An 18634-nucleotide genomic window follows, 5' to 3' on the forward strand; every position below is an offset into this window, starting at 1 on the left:
GTCTAAAAACTCCATGTATAGCTAACTCGTCGCATTTCATGGACGCATCCACTAAACAAAATCTGTAATTATTGTGGTCAAGATCATAAATGGCAAAGACTGTTACTTTGCAAGAAATCAAGAATGAAGGGGGGGGAGCACCTCATGCACATAAAATACACAAAACCCCTTATATTTTCTATGAAGAAGGATACTATTTCTATTGCAGTAGCATGTGAAATTCTGATCACTAGTAGAGCTGATGTGTGAAGTCTTGTGAAAATCTTTCTTTGTGAACTTACAATTGTCGTGGTTTGGCCTCAGCCAGCATCAAAGAACCACGCAGCCGCTCGCTCGAGTCCCACAGCCGTGGGAAAAATCGACAGAAAAGGGCAAAACTCGTGGGTTGAAATATTATAATTTAACAGAACAGACAAAGGGAAGAAGAAAGAAAAACAATAACACAGGTAAAGGAATATAAGAACGCGATTACAGTACCGCCGCGCAGCGCACCGACCGGACCCGCACCGCCACAGCGCAGCGCACCGAACCGACCGGACCCGCACCGCCGCAGCCCGCCCCCGAGTGGCGACTGACTCCCTCTCCCCGGCTAGCGCCTCTTATAGCCGGGCATGGGTCACGTGGGATGGAATACTTGCCTCCCCTGCCGGCTCCTTGGGGAAATTAACCCCATCCTTGCCGGAACCAGGACAACAATCCAATGAGCTAATTTTAATAGAATTAATAAACACAATTCTTCTAAACTTTATATAGTAAGCGATACTAGGCAGTGAATCTCATTAGAAGTTACTTTTCCACATGCAGCATACACTAGCACAAACTGTGAAAAGTTTAGTGTTAAAAATCTTTTCCTGTTCTCAGTTCTTCTTCCTGTAAATATACCTTTAGCAGACCAAATTCACACTGCTAGATTTCCCTCTGCCCTCTTGCTTCTAGTACATGCAAGAGCTTCTGCTTATGGTGGGATATTCACTCTCTGTATCACTGGACCATACCCCAACCACAGTGCTCTAGTGGCGCTATTTTATGAAGCAGCAAAATCCAGTATTTCCAATGAGGCATCAGCTTGAACACAGTCAAATTAAAAAAAAAAAAAAAAAAAAAAAAATCACAGCTGTCTACACTCTCTTCTCCCCCTGGTTAGTTCTTCTAAAAGCTTCACAAACCTTCCTGATACAGCCAAGTAAGTAATCGGGTTCAACAATGACAATTAATACCTACTCCTTAGTCAGTACCAGTACAACATTATCAGTGATCTGACATGAACAAGTTCTTGCATTTTAGTTTCAGCTCTCACTTCAGACACAATTTCAGTAACAAGTACTTCACAATCTGCTCTAGTCACCTACACATGACCACCTGAAAACCAGATGCCAAGCGTGCCTGGTTTGCATGCTGACAAACCATCACCTATAACATTCAGAGTCGAAGTGACATTAGATTTCAGGGGAACCTGTTGGAAACAGCCTACCCAAGCACTGCTTTGATCTAATCCACTCTTGAAGGTCCCTCAGCTTTAAGGAAAGCGCCACCACGACCTCTTTACCATTCACCCATCTTTTTACAGGGCAATTTCTGTTGACAGGACTCTATGGACAATACAAGCCTGCAGATGGAGCTGAAGAGCAGTTCAATCTGGTTGCTGTACAGAAGAAACACAATCTTTGCTACTGAATATAGACTGAAAGGTTGGGGCAGCTTCGGGAAGAGATGATCTCAGTTGCTGCACATGTTACACTGAACTAAAGCTGTCACTTCAGAAAATAGCCTTTCCAAAAGTCCTTCTAAAATACATGACGAGGTAAAAAGGGTGTGAAGAGCAGAAAACTACAATGGCATGATTTCAGAATATGCAGTTCTTGCATAAAATAAAATCTAAGTTTCCCAACTCTCCTAAAGGACACACTCCCCCTCTAGCAGTACTAACTCAAGTTACTGCTCCGGCCATCCTTCCTGGCACCAGTTTAAAACAGTACAGAAAATTACTGGTCTACAAATGCAATAAATATTCCAGTGAGCTGTTACAGTTCCCTTACAGGAGGAACTTTTATGCTGCAGTTCTCCCAGGCTGGAGCTAGTTTTTCCTACAAACCTTCCAGCCGCACCTGAAACAAGCACACTGCGTTCACTGTGCATTTCAGACAATGAGAAACATGAACCATCACAAGAACAGAAGTCAACAGTAACTTGGAGACACTCTGAATTACACACTACCGCCAACCGCCCAGCAGCACGCTTCTATCTGTTAGGGCTGAAGGACAAGGAGGTTCCACTGCAGTCCTGGTGTGGCATGGGCACAGCTTTCCCCTCCAAGCAAAGGTGTTTTTTTCAGCTGGGTGGCCTGTCTGCAGAGAATAGAGAGTGGATGGTCTTGCGGTTAAAGCGGTGAGCTGGAATTCAAGTTCTGGGTTCAATTTGTAGTGTGATTTCCTGTTTAATCTATGGCAACCCCCAGGGTCACTTCCTCAGTTCTGACATAAAAGCACTTTTCTCATTTTTTCCTCTTTCTTTTTTCTTTTTTCCCTTTTCCCTTCTTTAAGATGCGTTTTCAGGAGTAACAGAGCTACACAAATACCAGAAATGTGCATTTTTATCTCTGGGTATACAGTATCTCCGAGAAGCCCCATACTTCTGAAAACAAACAATAAAGCAGTAATACCTTGGTGTGTTTCCTTCAGAACCCCAAGCTGTTGGACTTTTTTTATTTTTTAAACACAAACCTGGTAGATGAGGAGGAAAGGGGTTTTGTTTGTTTGTTGAAAAAAAGCCAAACAACAACTTACAGGCTTACCAGATGTTGTTTCCAAAACACACAGGGGGAAAAAAAAAAAAAAAAAAAGAAAAATCAGTATTGAACCTCAGGCTGATAACTTCAACTACTCTAAATGTTACCTATCGTGTAACATTAAAGCCACATGCAGAACTGCCTCAAAACACAAGTCCTATTACATTTCAGCTATTCAGAAGATGAGTTTTGATGTAAGAGGGAAAAAAATAATCTGGTTTTTATTACAATAATAAAGGAATATCTGCATGATAAGCAATTACTGAAAGTATTAAAATACAGTCCCTTTTAATCTCCACTTATAGTTGGAAATTCTCTCTCCCCTTCATCCCCCCCTTTTTAAAAGGTCAATTAGGTTTTGGCTGGACATGTCAAAATGCTTCTGTCACAGCACTCCTACTGCTAACTCCAGTCACAGCAAGCTTTTCACTTGATGCCTACCAAGTGATCCAGCACATTGCCCTGTGAATCTGCAATGGCCACAGACTGACCAGAGAAATGAGCTGAGTCAAATGACGTAAGACATACATTTTTCTCTCAAGTGAGTTTTAACCACGATCAGATGTTTTCAGCTCAGCATCACTCATGCAGCCTTACAAGACCTTCTCTCAAAAATTCAGTTACCTTCGAGACATGGGTGCATACATCTTATGCTTTGGAAACCACACAAAGAATGGCTCTTTAAAAGAGCCCTCAGAATTGACCAGCTTCCTAAACACAAAAGTTCAGAAGTATTCCTACATGCTAAATAATCTCTTAGCCTCAGCAATGAAGTAAAATGTTTGATGGTATGCAATTCCATTCCACTTCAGATTTGTAAACACTTAAAATAGCTTCTCTCTCTGCATTTTGATGTTGACCTGCAGGAGTCTTGCACAACTGAAACACACAAGTGGTGAAAATGAAATAATCAAATTATGAAAACAGGCTAATTTCACAAACATAAATATTTATAAAATTAATGCATTTGCTTCATTACAGGCAAGGTACAACAAGCTATATGAGGTTCATAATTAATACAATCAATTCCTGAATTTACTTAAATAATTCAAAAATAATTTAAATGTCTTCAAAACAGATAAATAATTAGAGTGTACTCTCTTCAAGAGTTTTTATTACATCAAAATACTGGCATTAAATAGTTAATACAAATCCAGCACGTGGAAAAAGCCACATTTTCTGACAGGGTCTAGAAAAACATATCAAGCCTCAAATAACTTTTACTTGGCAGTTTAACCATGACCACATGCTGTTATGCAAGTCTTAATGTAATTAAAGTCTATATGGTAATAAAGCACCACAAAGGAAAGGTAGGGAGGTTGTAGAGGCAAACATTAAACATTTCCTATTTCGAGCGCTCAGCGTTTTAAAACCTTAACAGTCTGACTATTCATTAGACGCATGCTTTATAGCACTTATTTTTCAGTTACTTAAACATCACCATGTAGAACAAGCTCCCAGACGGTTATCAGGGCTGGAGTCTGCTTCCAGTACACAAGCGCTGTAACCCGAGCCAACAGGAGTTACAGGCCAAGGCAGGAATGACCTAGCAGGAAAATTAAATCTAGCCCACAGACCTTTCCAAACGGCTCTATTTCATGAGGCCGTTTCTCCATCTCATCACTGCACACGCACACAAAGCCTACATTTCCTGCGCTTTTGGCACTTTCAGTAGCAGTGGATTTCCGATGCACGTGTAAAATGAGTATAACGCATACAAGCAACAAGCCCGGCTCCCCCAGGCCCTCAAGTTCACTGCATACAAGCAAAATACTTCTTCAAAATACAGGTTATTTTGATAACCTGTAGAAGGATCCTAATGACCACGTGTGCAAACACGGCCAGGAAGGCAGTAAGAACGGGGCCATATTACACCGATCCCCTCTCGGCCCCGCAGAGACCAGTGACCGTTCCCAGCACAAAGGTGAGGCAACACCGCTCCAGCAGAAGATAACGTGTGCTTTGCCAGGGTCTTGCCCGTTTCTGTTCGTTTGTACCCGACTGAAGATTTACATTGACAAAGACAGCCAATACGGAAGATAAAACTACACTGTCATATCAAACACTGAATCAAAGTTTGAAATACCTCTCTGTATAAATTCTTTACCGATGACTACTTGAAAGAATTTTTTTGCTTTACTCTTTGACTGCCAGTGACACTGCTGCTTTACTGGTGAAATTTTTGTACTGTAAATAGTTTGCTAGTTAATCAATATGTGTAAAACAAATAGAATACAGAAGCCCATGGAACAGGTTTTGCTTTTGTTCAGCCTCAGTATAAAAGCTGCTGAAAAACATCGTAAGGATGCACACATACACATAACTAGATTTGCATTTTTATGCTTAGTTTGCCTGAATTTTTGAACACACAGGTTTCTGGACATGAAAGACAGAAGAAGAGAGATCAAATTGCTTATAGGTACTGTTGTAGCATATACTGTTTTGTTGCTGGGGTTTTTTTGTTAAACTTATTTTACATATCATGCATGGTCATTAGAATTACCATCCTTTTAAAATGCTGTGGTTTTGTTTGACTTGCATGTAAAATACTCAAGATTAATGTAATCTGGTTGTGTTGTGCTACTCAGAAACCAATAATCAACAACAGCTTAAATCTCAGCAACACCACCACTCAGTACTAGAACCTACAAGAAACTCAGTACTGCAGCAAATCAGTACAAATTATTCTGTCATATCAGACATCTAATGCACAAACACCTCTTAAGGTAACATATTTTAAATATTTTTTTGCCTGTTTTCTGCCCAGTGATAAATCACCATTTCTCTTCAATGTACCCACACATTAACTAGTCCACTTTGCTGGCCTGACCAGTTAGCAAACTCGATATTGCACACTCCCAAAGTTTCAGAGCAGGAAAAGCAAAAGATTCAGCAGTAGCATAGACTATTAAGTGACAAATTTACTACAGAGCTTCTGTTCTGAACTATGTATGTTGGTGCTAACAGGCACTGAACTGCGTTTAAAAATAACAGACTTCTGCTCAAAGCGCAACCACAGCAGACTATTGTATAAAGTAGCTTTGCTGCCATGACTGTTCTTCTATTCAAAGACAACAGAGCACAAACAAAAGCAGGGAGCAGAGACTTAATAGTCGTGTCCCCCCCCCAAATAATTCTCATGAAAACCCTACTTCACTTTACATAGCTCAGGTACACAAATATGAAAGCCTTCTTTTTCTTCTTGTTATACCCAGCTTTTCCAGGCGAAAGGTGTCAGATCACTGCTGCATGGCATCTCCATCACAGTGACACCAGCATGCCACAGGTATCAGCAGCTCTCCCTGTTCCCAGGGAGAAGACTCAAGTTTCCTCACCTCTAGACTGGATCCTGAGCTCAAACAGCCTGTGTACTCATCACCCTTCTCTTCAAGGTCCAAGTGCCCTTCAGCACTTATACACACCTGAAAGAAGGATCTACAAGCTGTGGTATATCTATATCGATCAACCTGCCTTCCTTTAGGGCAGCAGCAAGAGGACTACCCTATCAAAATCCAGTTCTGGAGTTTCCAAATTATAGCAACAGGTGCTCACCATGTAACTTCTTCATTCACTTTCTTTAAAACCTTTTTTTGTTGTTGTTGAGTTTGTTTGTTAGTTTTAAATGACTAGTTTAAATACAATTTAGATAATCATTAGGGATGGCAATGCTTTTCCCCACACTAGTAAGGTGTCCCTAGTCACTCAACCTAACCAACCTCTTAAAATCTCCCCTAATTTCTTCTTACACACATTGGCCTTCTAGAGAAACACTTTCTCAGTGATTCACAAGTACTGGAGACAAAGCTTGTTATTGATTATAATCATACCTTGTTCCAAAACCAACACATTCAGGAAGTAAACACCACACTATCCATCCCACTGTTAATGACACATCAGCTCTAACTCTATCACAATAAACAAATATTTCTGCTTATCCTTCCTAGGAATTAGTGAGTGGAGCAATATTTTGTTTTTTTTCATTCTGTACAGTTTAGACATCTTACAGTACATACCACAGTATTGCGAAGAGCAATCTCTTTTCAGGCTTTCAAGAAACAAGTCTATCAATTTAGTGTATGAAAATATGACGAGGAATATGAGAAAACACATCCTTTGCTCTGTACCCTCTGTCTCTGATCTCTACAGAGGTCTGGCAGGATGTGGGGGGAATACAATAATCCTTGAATATTCACCCTACACAGAACTGGAGAAGTAGGTCTAACACAGAAATTTTTAGGAAATGACTACCCACCCTTCCACCCATGGAGCAAGAACTTCCAGTTACGTGTCAGAGAAAAGGGAGTTTTTTGCAGATCTACATCTCAGGTTAAATTTACGCTCGGAAAAGGACTCTGGAGGTGTCCCTCCTCTTGACCCAACCCAGATTTCAGGGTCTGGGAGGACAGGGCTTTTCCCTAATGAATCAACTCCTGGCAACACTAGCCAGGACAAAATTTCTACTCTTTGCTTCTAGCAGATGTGAAAAACACATACTGTTTAAAGCTCTTGGAAAAACGGTGATTAAAGCCTCCTACATTTTGCAAAATTCATAGTAACTGCTTTTGTTGTTTATTTGAAAGTGAGGGGAAACAAAATGGAAATCCCACCATTACCAAAAAAAAAAAAAACCCACGAAAAACCTTCCAACATCCTCTGCTAAAAGTAGAAATTAAACTGTAAGGCACAGAAAGGAGCATAACTTCACGCTACAGCCCATTAAACGTTGTTGGGTTTTATCATGTCTGACTTGTTAAGAAACATTTATACTTTTATTCAGGACCAAAGTGTAACATTGTGGGAATTACTTATACACGGGGCAGGAGTTTTAAACACGATTAGCATCAACAACAATAAAGGAATTAAAAAGACCTTAGCTTTACAGTAACAAGCAGACATATCACGTTTTTAGACAGTTTAAAGAATTAAAACACCTGAGGAAACTTCGCAAATAGCTGAAACACTGCTAGGCTGTTCCAATCTACAGCACAGCTGAAGAGATAGTCATCGCCCTCACTAAGCCTACCCCAAACTGAAAAACAGATTGCATGTAATATTGATGGACAGAAGATGAAATTTCAAACAAAGTCAAATTCAGAGTTGAGAGGGGAAGAAAAGGCCTTATCCTAAGAGCTTCTCCATCAATTAGAGTATCAGTCGATGAGCTGAGGGAACACCCTCTTTTCCAGGAACGAAACTGCTGCAATGGAAGGCATGAATGAAGGGATAGAGGACTCTCAGGAGACTAAAGGACTGTCCCCATAGGCAGAAATTAGCCTACAATGTCTGCATTTTAACTGCAAAGTTGAAAAAAATTACAAACCCAAGTGTCAGGATTAAAATGCTTCAATGTTTCTGCAAATATTTTGTTTCAGCTTTCATCAAGGAGTCCTTGCACCCCACAGAGACAGATGTGAAACCTGCGCATCTGTAGTTTGTGCTTTGGAGTTTCCTACTTAGACACTTGTATTTTTACTGTGGAATAGTTCACCTCAAATATCTTCCCTTCATTTTTACTTCATTCTCTCATCTGATACATTGAAAAGGGACAGTAACGGTCCACCTAATTAAAACTAAGGCACCTCTTCAGTCAGACAGAAGGACTTGACTGAAGAAGTGGAACTTGAGTTGTTCCCTTCTGGACGTCCCCAGGCTGCTGCGCTGGAAGCAAGACGTCACAGGAATGTTTTCTGTTACGGATCCATGGGAACTCACTTTATATTGTATTTCTTGCTTCTTTTCTAGAGCATGCCTTTGTCTTTTTTCCATTCATTCTGTTTAGATCCCAAATCCCGTGCATAATTCCATTTGTACATTTTGTCCCTATTATTTTCCTCCTTCAGCTGGTTATTTTTTTCTTTAAGAGAAAAACAGAAAGGATTCACCTCTTTCTCCACTGCTAAATTCAGCAGCCTCCTCCTCCTACCCCCCAGCCCAAAAAAGAGCAGCAAAGCAACTGTTTCTCTCACTGCCTTTACCAGGCTACGCTGAAATACATCAGATGTCTACTGCTGACAATTTTCACTCCTTTGGAGGAGAGCACGGCCTTGTTTCTTCATTCCAATCACATTTCAAGACCTGTTTGTGAGAAACGTGCACTCCATCCTCCTGCAGCACCCCACAGATCCACCTGCCTGACCAGTCTCATCTGCAGTCACTGTGGAGTCACAGTTCCTTTATGCTCTTCCAGTCCCCACCTGAAATGCCACCCAAGCACACCTTATGAGCTGCAGCGTGAAAACAAAACCTTTTGCTGAAGTCTTTAGCAGACGTGTAGGCTTGCTCACCACAGCTGTGTGCCACGCACCAGTTACTACAAGGAGCTTTAGCACTGACAGTCCATAAGATGAAAATACACTTAAAACCAAGGACTTTGAAATTAACAACGTCAGTATGAACAGAAGTCAGTATCAGCAGTAGGAGATAACAAGCAATGAGGACAAGTAAACAGAATTAACAAGTGCAAGAAAACCACAGACCATGCACCTACGCTGGAAAAAAACAAAAAATAAAATCACTTTCCTTCATCCTTTGAAATCATCGTAAAATTCAAACTCCATTACAGCCAAACCACAACGAAAATGAAGTAAAGAACTTCCAGGATTTGAAAACCGTTCTAAAGTCTTGTCTATATTAGCTTTGCAATACTGGGATTAGCAACAGTGCTAGAACTTCTAAAAAAACTAACATTTTACTCTACCTTCTAAACCAGCAGATGTGAATGATGCAAAACTCTTGGTATTGGGAATACTCATTTGGGCAAGTGACCTGTACTGTACTAGTGAAAAAAAGAAAAAAAAAAACATTAAAAATGTCTAGCAGATATACAGCAGTAGCACGCATGAACATTTTTTTCTTCAGTGCAAGCAAACCTGTTGTTAGGTGTACAGTGCAGAAAAAACTAAACCAACTCTCTCCTTCTAAACATTTTTAAGTCACATTTTAAGATACACTGAGAAAAAATGGCTATTAGTCTCAGTAAATGTTCAAACCCGACATTAAACAGCGTTCTTAAAATAAAAGCTGACTGCAGACCAGTTCTGACATACAATTCAAGATACAACCTCAATGAGAAAGTTCACTTAAGAGAAAAGCAAAATTACTTTCTATGCAGAACAGCAAGCCCACAGAAACACCAAGACCTCTGCATTATTAAAAATTCCCCAAAGTACTCTAAAATCTCAGTTCTTATTTCACTTCTGTCCCCAAAGTATTTCAGAGCAATATACCAGTGTTCTTACTGACTGAAGACATTCCAGCATTATTAAACATGGGAACATCAATAAAGTAACAGATTAAAAAAGTAGAGCTGTTGTGCAATATTTAAAGGAAAGGAAGACATAGATGATTATCACGGTTTGGTATCAACCCAATGGCAATACTGGAAACAAATTAATTTACTGTATAAAGGACAGAAACATAAAAAGGGTCATTCAGCATGGGTTTATGGAGAACAAGTTGTGGCAGACAAGCATAGATTCATCCCTCAGCCAAGGACTGTCTGTAATAAATATAAATGCAAAGGTGTAGGATGTGTACATGGCACCCGTATGACTTTTTGCTTTAGTAATACATGCCATACATTATTTAAAAATGGTTATAAAATAATCAAAGATACAGAAGGCTTTCCGAAGTGGCTTACTGACCTCAAAAATACTCGTCAGTGGGAAATTTCGTTAGAAATTTCACACCAACACGTACTAAAGCATGATGTTGTTCAAATTATTCACTGCACATTATTCTTCAGTAAGTCATGTCCGATAAACTCTGGAAGACTGAGATTAGAAAGACTGTAAAAAGTAATAATAGAGAACAGACACCTTCACGTTTTGTTTCATTTGAAACAAATTCATTCTACCAAAGCTGTGCTTCTGAAAAAAAGGACCAACCCCACAAACCACGGGATTCTGTCAGAGAATGGACATGGAGAGAAGGAACAAGCAAAACCTCCGTATCAGCTTCACACGTGATGCTGTAACACAGACTGACACCCCAGGTCCACCAGAGAGACAGCTCACCTTCACGTCTGTACATAGCATTGGTGAAATTAATAAGGGGGGAGAAGAAACTTAAGCGGTTGGTACCTCTTTGTAAAGAAAAACAGAGGGGTTACAGAAGAGACCCTCAAAGAAACCCAGAAAAAGCGAAAATACCTTTCCTGAGACCCTGGCTCCACAGTTATCAGCACCAAACCAAGTGCTACTGGACAACCCAGCAGTACAAATGAGACCTGGAAGAGGCACAGGCGTGCGACTGCATTTCTGCCAAATGAGCCAGAGCACACAACAGCAAGCTCACAGACAGCTGGATTAAAAAATAAATAATTAAATATACCCTGGCAGTTCCAAATTAAGCTATCAGAAAGATTTGTGCAAATTTGAAGCAGGAAAAGCTGTTTAGACTAGATCAGTGCACCATTTTTGATCCAGCACGTTAGATTTCCAGCATCTCAGAGCCTGAGATTTTACTTCAGTTCGTCAAAGGAAACTATAAGATGCCTGTTACAACCTGTATCTTCATAAGGAGACAGCAGAGGATCCAGAAGACTCATTAACCTAGCTAAAAGGCACAGCAGGAACCAACAGCTGGAACCAACAGCTTTGACCAAGCTGACAGGAAGAACCAGAGGCAGGACACTAGAGCCTTTCCGGGCACAATGGTTCTTCACCTCTGTGAGCCTTCAAATTAAAACTGGATACCCTTCCTAAAGACACATTTCAAGGTGAGTTACGAGATTCAATGCAGAAACAACTCAGAAAAACATGAAGATGTGACACAAATCAAAGCAGATGATTTAGTAACCCTCTGAAGCCTCAAACTCCCTGAGAGTACAAGCATTCCTGCTTATTAACGATTTGAATCAAGTTCAGAAACATTACCACTTTTTCTGTGTTTTTTGTTTGTTTGTTTTTTAACCAGCGTTGAAGAAGGCCTACAACATAGACAAACAGTAACGTGCTGGTACCACCCCACCTACAATGTCTTTTCCTGGGAACTCGAGATGCCAGTGGCTGTGCTACCAAATGGAAGTAAAACTACCAAATGGAAGCAGATGAGAATACACCTTTCTACAATTAGTTTACCAGCCACGCAGCAAGTAGCACTGCTTTTACCATGTTAACCTAAGGGCCAACACAGTTAACATTAAAGTGCATTACTAAGCTTCCTTTTCCCTTTATAGGCGTTTTGCAGAAGCTCAATAGAAACTTCTTGAGAATCTGAGGCAAACGCGAAACTGAAATACAAGACGCTCACTTCCTATGTGCCTACTCTTCCTGAAAAATTTTGGATGGAGTTTTATTGTGCAGGAATTTGCTAATCTTAGCAGCAATGTTGCCTTTACTCAAAAAAGCAAGTAAGCAAAGCACTTCTAAGTTATTTTTGAGTTAAGACTTTTAGTTTAGTCCGGCTACAAACTAGAGTTACAAACGACGCAGCTAGACACAAAAACCCCAAGCAGGTTTCTCACACCTACAGAAGATATCACAAAATGGCTCGTCAGCCTCTTTCACACAAGCAAGATCTAATTTAAAATAAAGAGTAAATAACAGACTTACAGACGCATCTTCGAAAATACTAATCTCTTTCCTTTCTTGGTTTGCCTTTTACTTCTAGCTGCTAGTAACGGATTTCTTTCATTCATCCCCTCTGCCCTTAAGTGGGAACCTTTTAAAGGTTCGTATTTCAATTCAGCTCACCTATCCTGCCTTTCCTTTTCCTATTAATAGACATATTCTGTACTGAAACAGGTGTTCTGCTTTGAAATTCTGGTGCAACCTCCAGGAAAGAAAAAAGCTGTTAAAAAGCATTTTTGCAGGGGGTGTTCAACAATATAGCACACCCATTCGCTTCCGCAAACTATCTATCCAGGCTGACATTTTCCATGAAGACCCACGACAGCAGATCTCAAGCATACACACACACATCCCACCGCACACTTCCTTGAAAACAAAATGCTAAAATCATATTTATTTCCAGCATCTACATCTGGTTGTTTACTGAGAAAACTGTAACAAGTCTACGACACCACACAGGATTTTTAGGATCTGCAAGTCCCAGAAAGCTTGTTTGTTTTCAGGAGACGGCTGTTATCGAAAGCAACAAATTTCTTCAGGATTTGTGAGTAGGGGCAAGGAAATAGGGGCTGAGTAAGGCTTTTTCTTCCATTTTTTCTCCCAACTAGTGGGAGGCTGTTCACATTGCTCTGCAGAACGCAGAGGAGACCGAGAAGCCAAGAGCTGCAATTGCCCTCTGCTAGCGCTCGGGGAATAAAAAAAGTCAAGCTGAGAGCCAAGGTGCAGAGGCACAGGTTTAGCTACAAAGACAAGGGTAGCAGAGGTCTCGTAGTAAAATACTACCACTCGCGACCCACAGCAGCGTACAGCACTCCCATGGCCCAACACCCCTTGCCAGCAAGTTTCGCTAGCAGGCAGCAATAACTCACGGCAAGCCCGCAAAACCCAGCGTCCAAGTGTCGCCGATGCCATTAGCGATTTGGATCAGACTGTCATATGAATTGGTGATCATGTGGGGGATCCACACAGCACCACAAATCGTGATTTCCAGGATAACTCCCTTCCCTACAAAGCAAACCGTGGGGAAGAAACCTGAGAAGCTGTCCTCGTAAAAATCTATGTTACAAAGCATTAAAACTGCTACATCAAGCATTCTGGAGCAGCAACATTTTTAAATTAAGGCCTCTCAAATACACTATCTTCATCTCAGTTAAAAAATAAAGAACAGAATAAGGCTTATTATACTTTAATTTTCTAAGATGCCTGACTACAGTAGGCCAATTTACACAAGTTAAATTACTGAATTTAATATCCAAGAGTAAGCATGTACGTACCTGTAGCGATCAGGGACTCAAACTCTTTTTGTTATTAAAAGCACTCTGTTTGTATGAGGCCTGTCAGTTCAAAACAATAACAAAGAAAAGCAAAATGCTTCAGTATCAGTTAAAGGTTACATGGCTTTCACTCAAATAGGATGACTTTGTTACATCAAACACTGAAAAAAGAAGTTAGAAATCCAAGTTCTACCGACTTCAAAAGACACTTCCTGACCAAGACATACCTACACCCGGCTGAAGTATTTCAGCTTTTGTCACACGCAACAATTCAGTCTTTCGAAAAGCAGTCACCCCCCACCACTCCCCAGTTTTGAAGGTACTCTTATTTAACTAGAGAAGTTGTGCTGTCCCAGACTTAGTCCATTAAATATGACATCTCCTTGGCAGATTTTTTCCATGAAAAAATTAAGGAAGTTCACATAGGAAATCCCATTCTGGAGCATTATTACCAAAACTCACTACTTCGCATCCCAAATACATAGCACCTCAGATCTTCAGGTGTGTGATTTTTTCCCAACCTAGGCACCACGTGTTACATTTCCTAGACAAGACCTTGCAGAAACATACCATAAAATCATAAAATTAAAGATTGCTTAATACATATAAATGAACTCTCTGCAAATGAGTCAAGTGATCTTTCTTAATACTTGATCTGAAACTTTTCATCTTGTAATGTAATGCTCTTGCACAGTTAGATAACACTTCAAATTTACCTAGCTTCCTCCCTGCTTTGCTCCCTCCCTCACAATTTGTTACCAATAATAGTGGGCGAAATAAAGTTATCACGTATATTTACTGAATTTCAGCCTTGCACACAAGCAACAGCATAATTTCATTTGCATCTCAGGCTACTGGAAGGAGTAGAGTTCGCACATCTTTTTGGACGTACACTTAGTCCAAGCTAGTTTTACCAATTTCAGTATTAAAGCAGCATCTGTTTCTACATGTTTTAGATGAGAGCTCATATGAAGTTAGCGAGCATACAAGCCTGCCAAGTCAACATCTTTTCTCAGTCAGCTTTCTGAGTGCAACTACTTAACGTAGGTCTCCTACACTTAAATAAAGCTTATTTTCAACCAAGGGTTGACACAAGGGTTAACTACAAAATAGAACTAGTAGGAACCTATGTGGCAAGCTATTTAAATAATTCCTAAACTGTACACCTCCGCTCTGACACCGATAATACTACTCACAAACACAGAAACAAAGAAGAAGATCTCATATTAACACTCACACCAGCACGGACACAAGAGGAAGGAGGAAGACCACTGCTTTCTACCTGGTAAACCATAAAGGGAAAATATTCAAAACCATTAAAGACAATGGGGGGAGCTAGAGAAAGTGAAGAGTCTCTGCGGTGCTCACACCACAGAGCTCGAGCGACGGGACAGCGAAGGCCTGAAGATGAAGAGCCACGTGGTTCGAGGAGTCACCTTCACCTAGAGCCACACAGGTTTAGTCATTTCACCTGCTATTTTGGCTACCTGTCAGTTTCATTTGCGCTTCACAGCTCATCCTCAATACTTGATAAAAATCAAGGCTGATTCGTGACATTACAACGTCTACAACAGGAAACTGGTATGCAGCGCCAGTTTGCCAGCAAAGCAACATGGCAAGGACCTTGAGCTGGCTGGTGAGGAGTAAATTGACGAAGGTTTAGAACCACAGTGGAGAAAATCAGAAAACTCTCTATTTAATTACATTTACATGCAAATGGCACACATTTCAACATTCCAATAAAGTTCATCTCCAGTCACTTGTACACTAGAGCAAAACAACAATGTATTTTGACTGCAAATGTGTTTACATTACGGACTACGTAAACCACAGCACAAAGTCTCAGTGGCCTGAAAAAAAAGTTATGTTTTGCATTCATTATTTTGCCACTTGCTGAATTAGAAGTGGTTTACTCAGTTGTGCACACAGTTTAGCATACCAAAGACAGAGTGTCTGCTAAAGATGCCGGTTTGCCAGACAGCATACAGGTTGCTATGAAAGTCTAACACCTTTTCTCTTCTTATCCAAGACGTCAAAAATATACTGAGTTTTAGATTTAAGAAAAATGCTTCCTTTTTGTAAATTAAAATCTGATGAAAATATAAGATAATCAGTTCCTAGAGACAGCGCCTAAAAAACGTTAATGCACACAAACATTTTTTCAAGTTGTTTACAAACAGTACACTTACCAGGGGTTCAGAAAGATGCTGTGCCTTTCTAACAGGCAAAGAGAAAATGTCTGACTGACAAGATGTCTTAGCCCCTTTCAACATTAGAATGCACTCGGCTGCTACCTAATTAAGACACATTCTCTTCTCGTAAAGTATTAACAAAGCACACGTTTCCCCGACTAGCACCATATTTGTCATCCTTGAATAAATTACTTCTGTATTGTATTTCATGCACTCTTCCGGCCCACATCCTGCTAGACACTGAGTGCTTACTACTGGGAACAGATGAGAGGTTTGCCTAGACGAGCTCCATTTCTTTGCTAGATATATCGACAATGGAAAAACTGATTATCAATAAAACAGCCATTATGCTTGTAATAAAGTATCCCCTGTGAAAAACCAGATGATAAGAGAACAAGCACGTGCAGGTGGGAATGGTCTCTCTCAGGGCATCTCTATCCGCACTGGCAAGGATGTACAGAACAGCATATACAAGTATGAGGGTTGCCTTTAATTGGTCTTTAACATATTACCTACTTTGTGTGCGGGCCATGATCATGACAACATTTAGATGATCACTCTAACCACTGAATTAGCAAAACCCCCCTAACCTAAACTCCTAAACTCCCAACTCAAAAAGAAGAAAATACTGTCATATTCATTGTATTTTCACATGTACTTTACTGAGGATTGATGCCTAACAGCATCGTATAAAATGAAGTTCAATTCCAAGCTATCCTCACAGCGCTCATAAACCAGTGGCTGAGCTCTTCCTGGGACAGAGTGGTGTGTGTTACTCGCATTGTTTTTAAGGGGTTTATTTTAAACGAGTTTTTAAATAACCTCTTGAAACACCACAGCTAACAAAACACCACAAATAAATCAAACGCTTCCCCGTGACCGAGCCGCCGTCCCTGCAACTCGCTGTCTCTGCACCGCGGCTGAGGAGGTGACGGCTGAAGAGATAATCCGTAATCTCCGCAGATTACTGATACTCGGAAGAAAATCTCTACTTTGAGAAACTTCAGGGAACATCCAGCATCGCCCTTCCTCCGCACGACCCTCACCGCTCCTCACCTCAACACCCGGCCGGGCCGGGCCGGGCCGGGCCGCCCCCTCGGGCAGCCGGGGGACAGGGGCGGCGGGGCCACCTCCCCGCCGACCGCCGAGCCGGCCCACGCGGGTCTGGAGCGCCGGGGCAACCACCTCGGTTCCCCGACGCTTCCCCTGCCGCCCAGCTCCCCCAAAGCCCCTGGGTCCCCGCTGAGGGCGCGGGGACGGCGAGAAGGTCGCGGGGAGACCCCACCTGCGCCCCCCCCCCGGCGCGCGGTGACAGCCTGAGGTAAACTCGCCTCAACCGCCGCCCCGGAGGCTGCGGGAAGGGAGAGGGCGGCGGGAAGGCCGCGGCCGGGCTGAGGGGAGGGCGGCGGCAGCCGGGCCCGCCCTGTGCGGACACCCCCGCGGCGGGGCTCCCCCCCCTCGCCCCCCGCCGTACACACACACCCCCCGCACACCCGCCCGCCCGCCCGCCGGGCCCGGCGCGGCGCCGCCCGCACTCACGATGGTGACGCTGGCCTTGCGCAGGTCGCGGTTCTCCTCCTGCAGCGCCTTGCACTTGAGCTTGTAGGTCTCCAGCTCGATCTTCAGCACCTTGTTCTCCTGCTGCAGCGAGGCCAGGCGGTTCGTCAGCTCTTCCAGCCGGAACGGAGAGATCACGATCCCCCCCGCCTTGCCCCCCGAGCCGCCGCCGCCGCCGCCCGCCACCCCCGAACCGGGCCCCGCCGCCGGGCCGCCCGCCATCAACGACCCCGCCGAGCCGCCGCCGCCGCCCCCGCCGCTGCCGCCGGCGCCGTCCGTGTCACTCTCGCTGGCGCTGTCCGCCATCGCCGCCGCCGCTCCCGCCCGCCGCCGCCGCCGCCGCCGCGCCGCCAGGCGAGCAGGGGGCGGCGCCCGCCGCGCGCGCCGGCGCCGCGGCCTCCCCCGCGCGCCAAGAGAGGCCGCCCGCCCTGCGCCGCCCGCCCACAGCGCCGCCTGCCGGCCCACGCCGGCACCGCCGCCCGCCGTGGTTGGGGGGGGTCCCGCCAGCGGCCCGCAGAAAATGTCACTTCGTGCCGCTGTGGCCTGCCCTGTGCCTGGAGTTGTAGGCCCGGCTGTGGAGACCCCCTTGGCCTTGCAGAGCCGCTTCCAGCCCCCCGGGACCGGGCACTGCCCAGGCAGGGTGAGTACAGCGGCCACCCCGGTCCCCAGTCCCCCTCCCCTTCATGGCCCAGACACAAAGCGACATGTTAATTCAGGCCTCCATCCTGCCACAAAACTGCTTCAAATGAAGATACGTTGATGCCCATCTCTCATTTCAGATAACGTGTTTTCTGATATAACATGTGCGCGAGTTTCTTCTTGTTTATTATTTCTTTGTGGAGCAGGCGAATAAAGGCAGGAAGTTGTAGTGAGATGTAACGGGGCGTACGCGCCGTTCATTATATGGCATAACGTGGTCCGTATTGCTCCTGGATAAATTAGTCACCACGACTGTATAATTGGTTTCTCAATTATTTATGAAGGGGTCTTTTAACAACAGTAATTTTTCCGTTAATGGCAAGTAGGGATTTCATTATCTCTAACTGCACTACCTTTTGGTTCCGCGCCACAGCAAATTTCAAATTTTACTCTTTTTAATGGCTATAATATATGGAGGAATTCCATCTCTGTGAAGTAATTATTCTTTTTGCCTGCCTGGGAATATAAATGCAGGTCATTTTATTTTGGTCTCTTAATCACAAGAAACGCGGTAAAAGGGCCATTCCTGGTTTTCAGACACGGGTACTATTTCCC

At 43.0% G+C, this 18634-nt stretch overlaps 1 protein-coding gene across 2 annotated transcripts in view; it reads right to left on the reverse strand.

Moving 5' to 3' along the window:
• Positions 1-17686, reverse strand: part of CCDC6 (coiled-coil domain containing 6) — a gene marked incomplete at its 5' end in the record, with an annotated part of 51753 nt that extends 34067 nt beyond the window's left edge. For both annotated transcript variants that reach the window (XM_082486217.1, XM_082486218.1), the window contains one exon: positions 17363-17686. In XM_082486217.1, the coding sequence (XP_082342343.1) occupies positions 17363-17686 (324 nt within the window). The remainder of the gene's footprint in view (positions 1-17362) is intronic.
• Between the last annotated feature and the right edge of the window lie 948 nt (positions 17687-18634).

This window comes from Vanellus vanellus (genome assembly GCF_965231255.1).
Source record: "Vanellus vanellus genome assembly, chromosome: 7".
NCBI lineage: Eukaryota > Metazoa > Chordata > Aves > Charadriiformes > Charadriidae > Vanellus > Vanellus vanellus.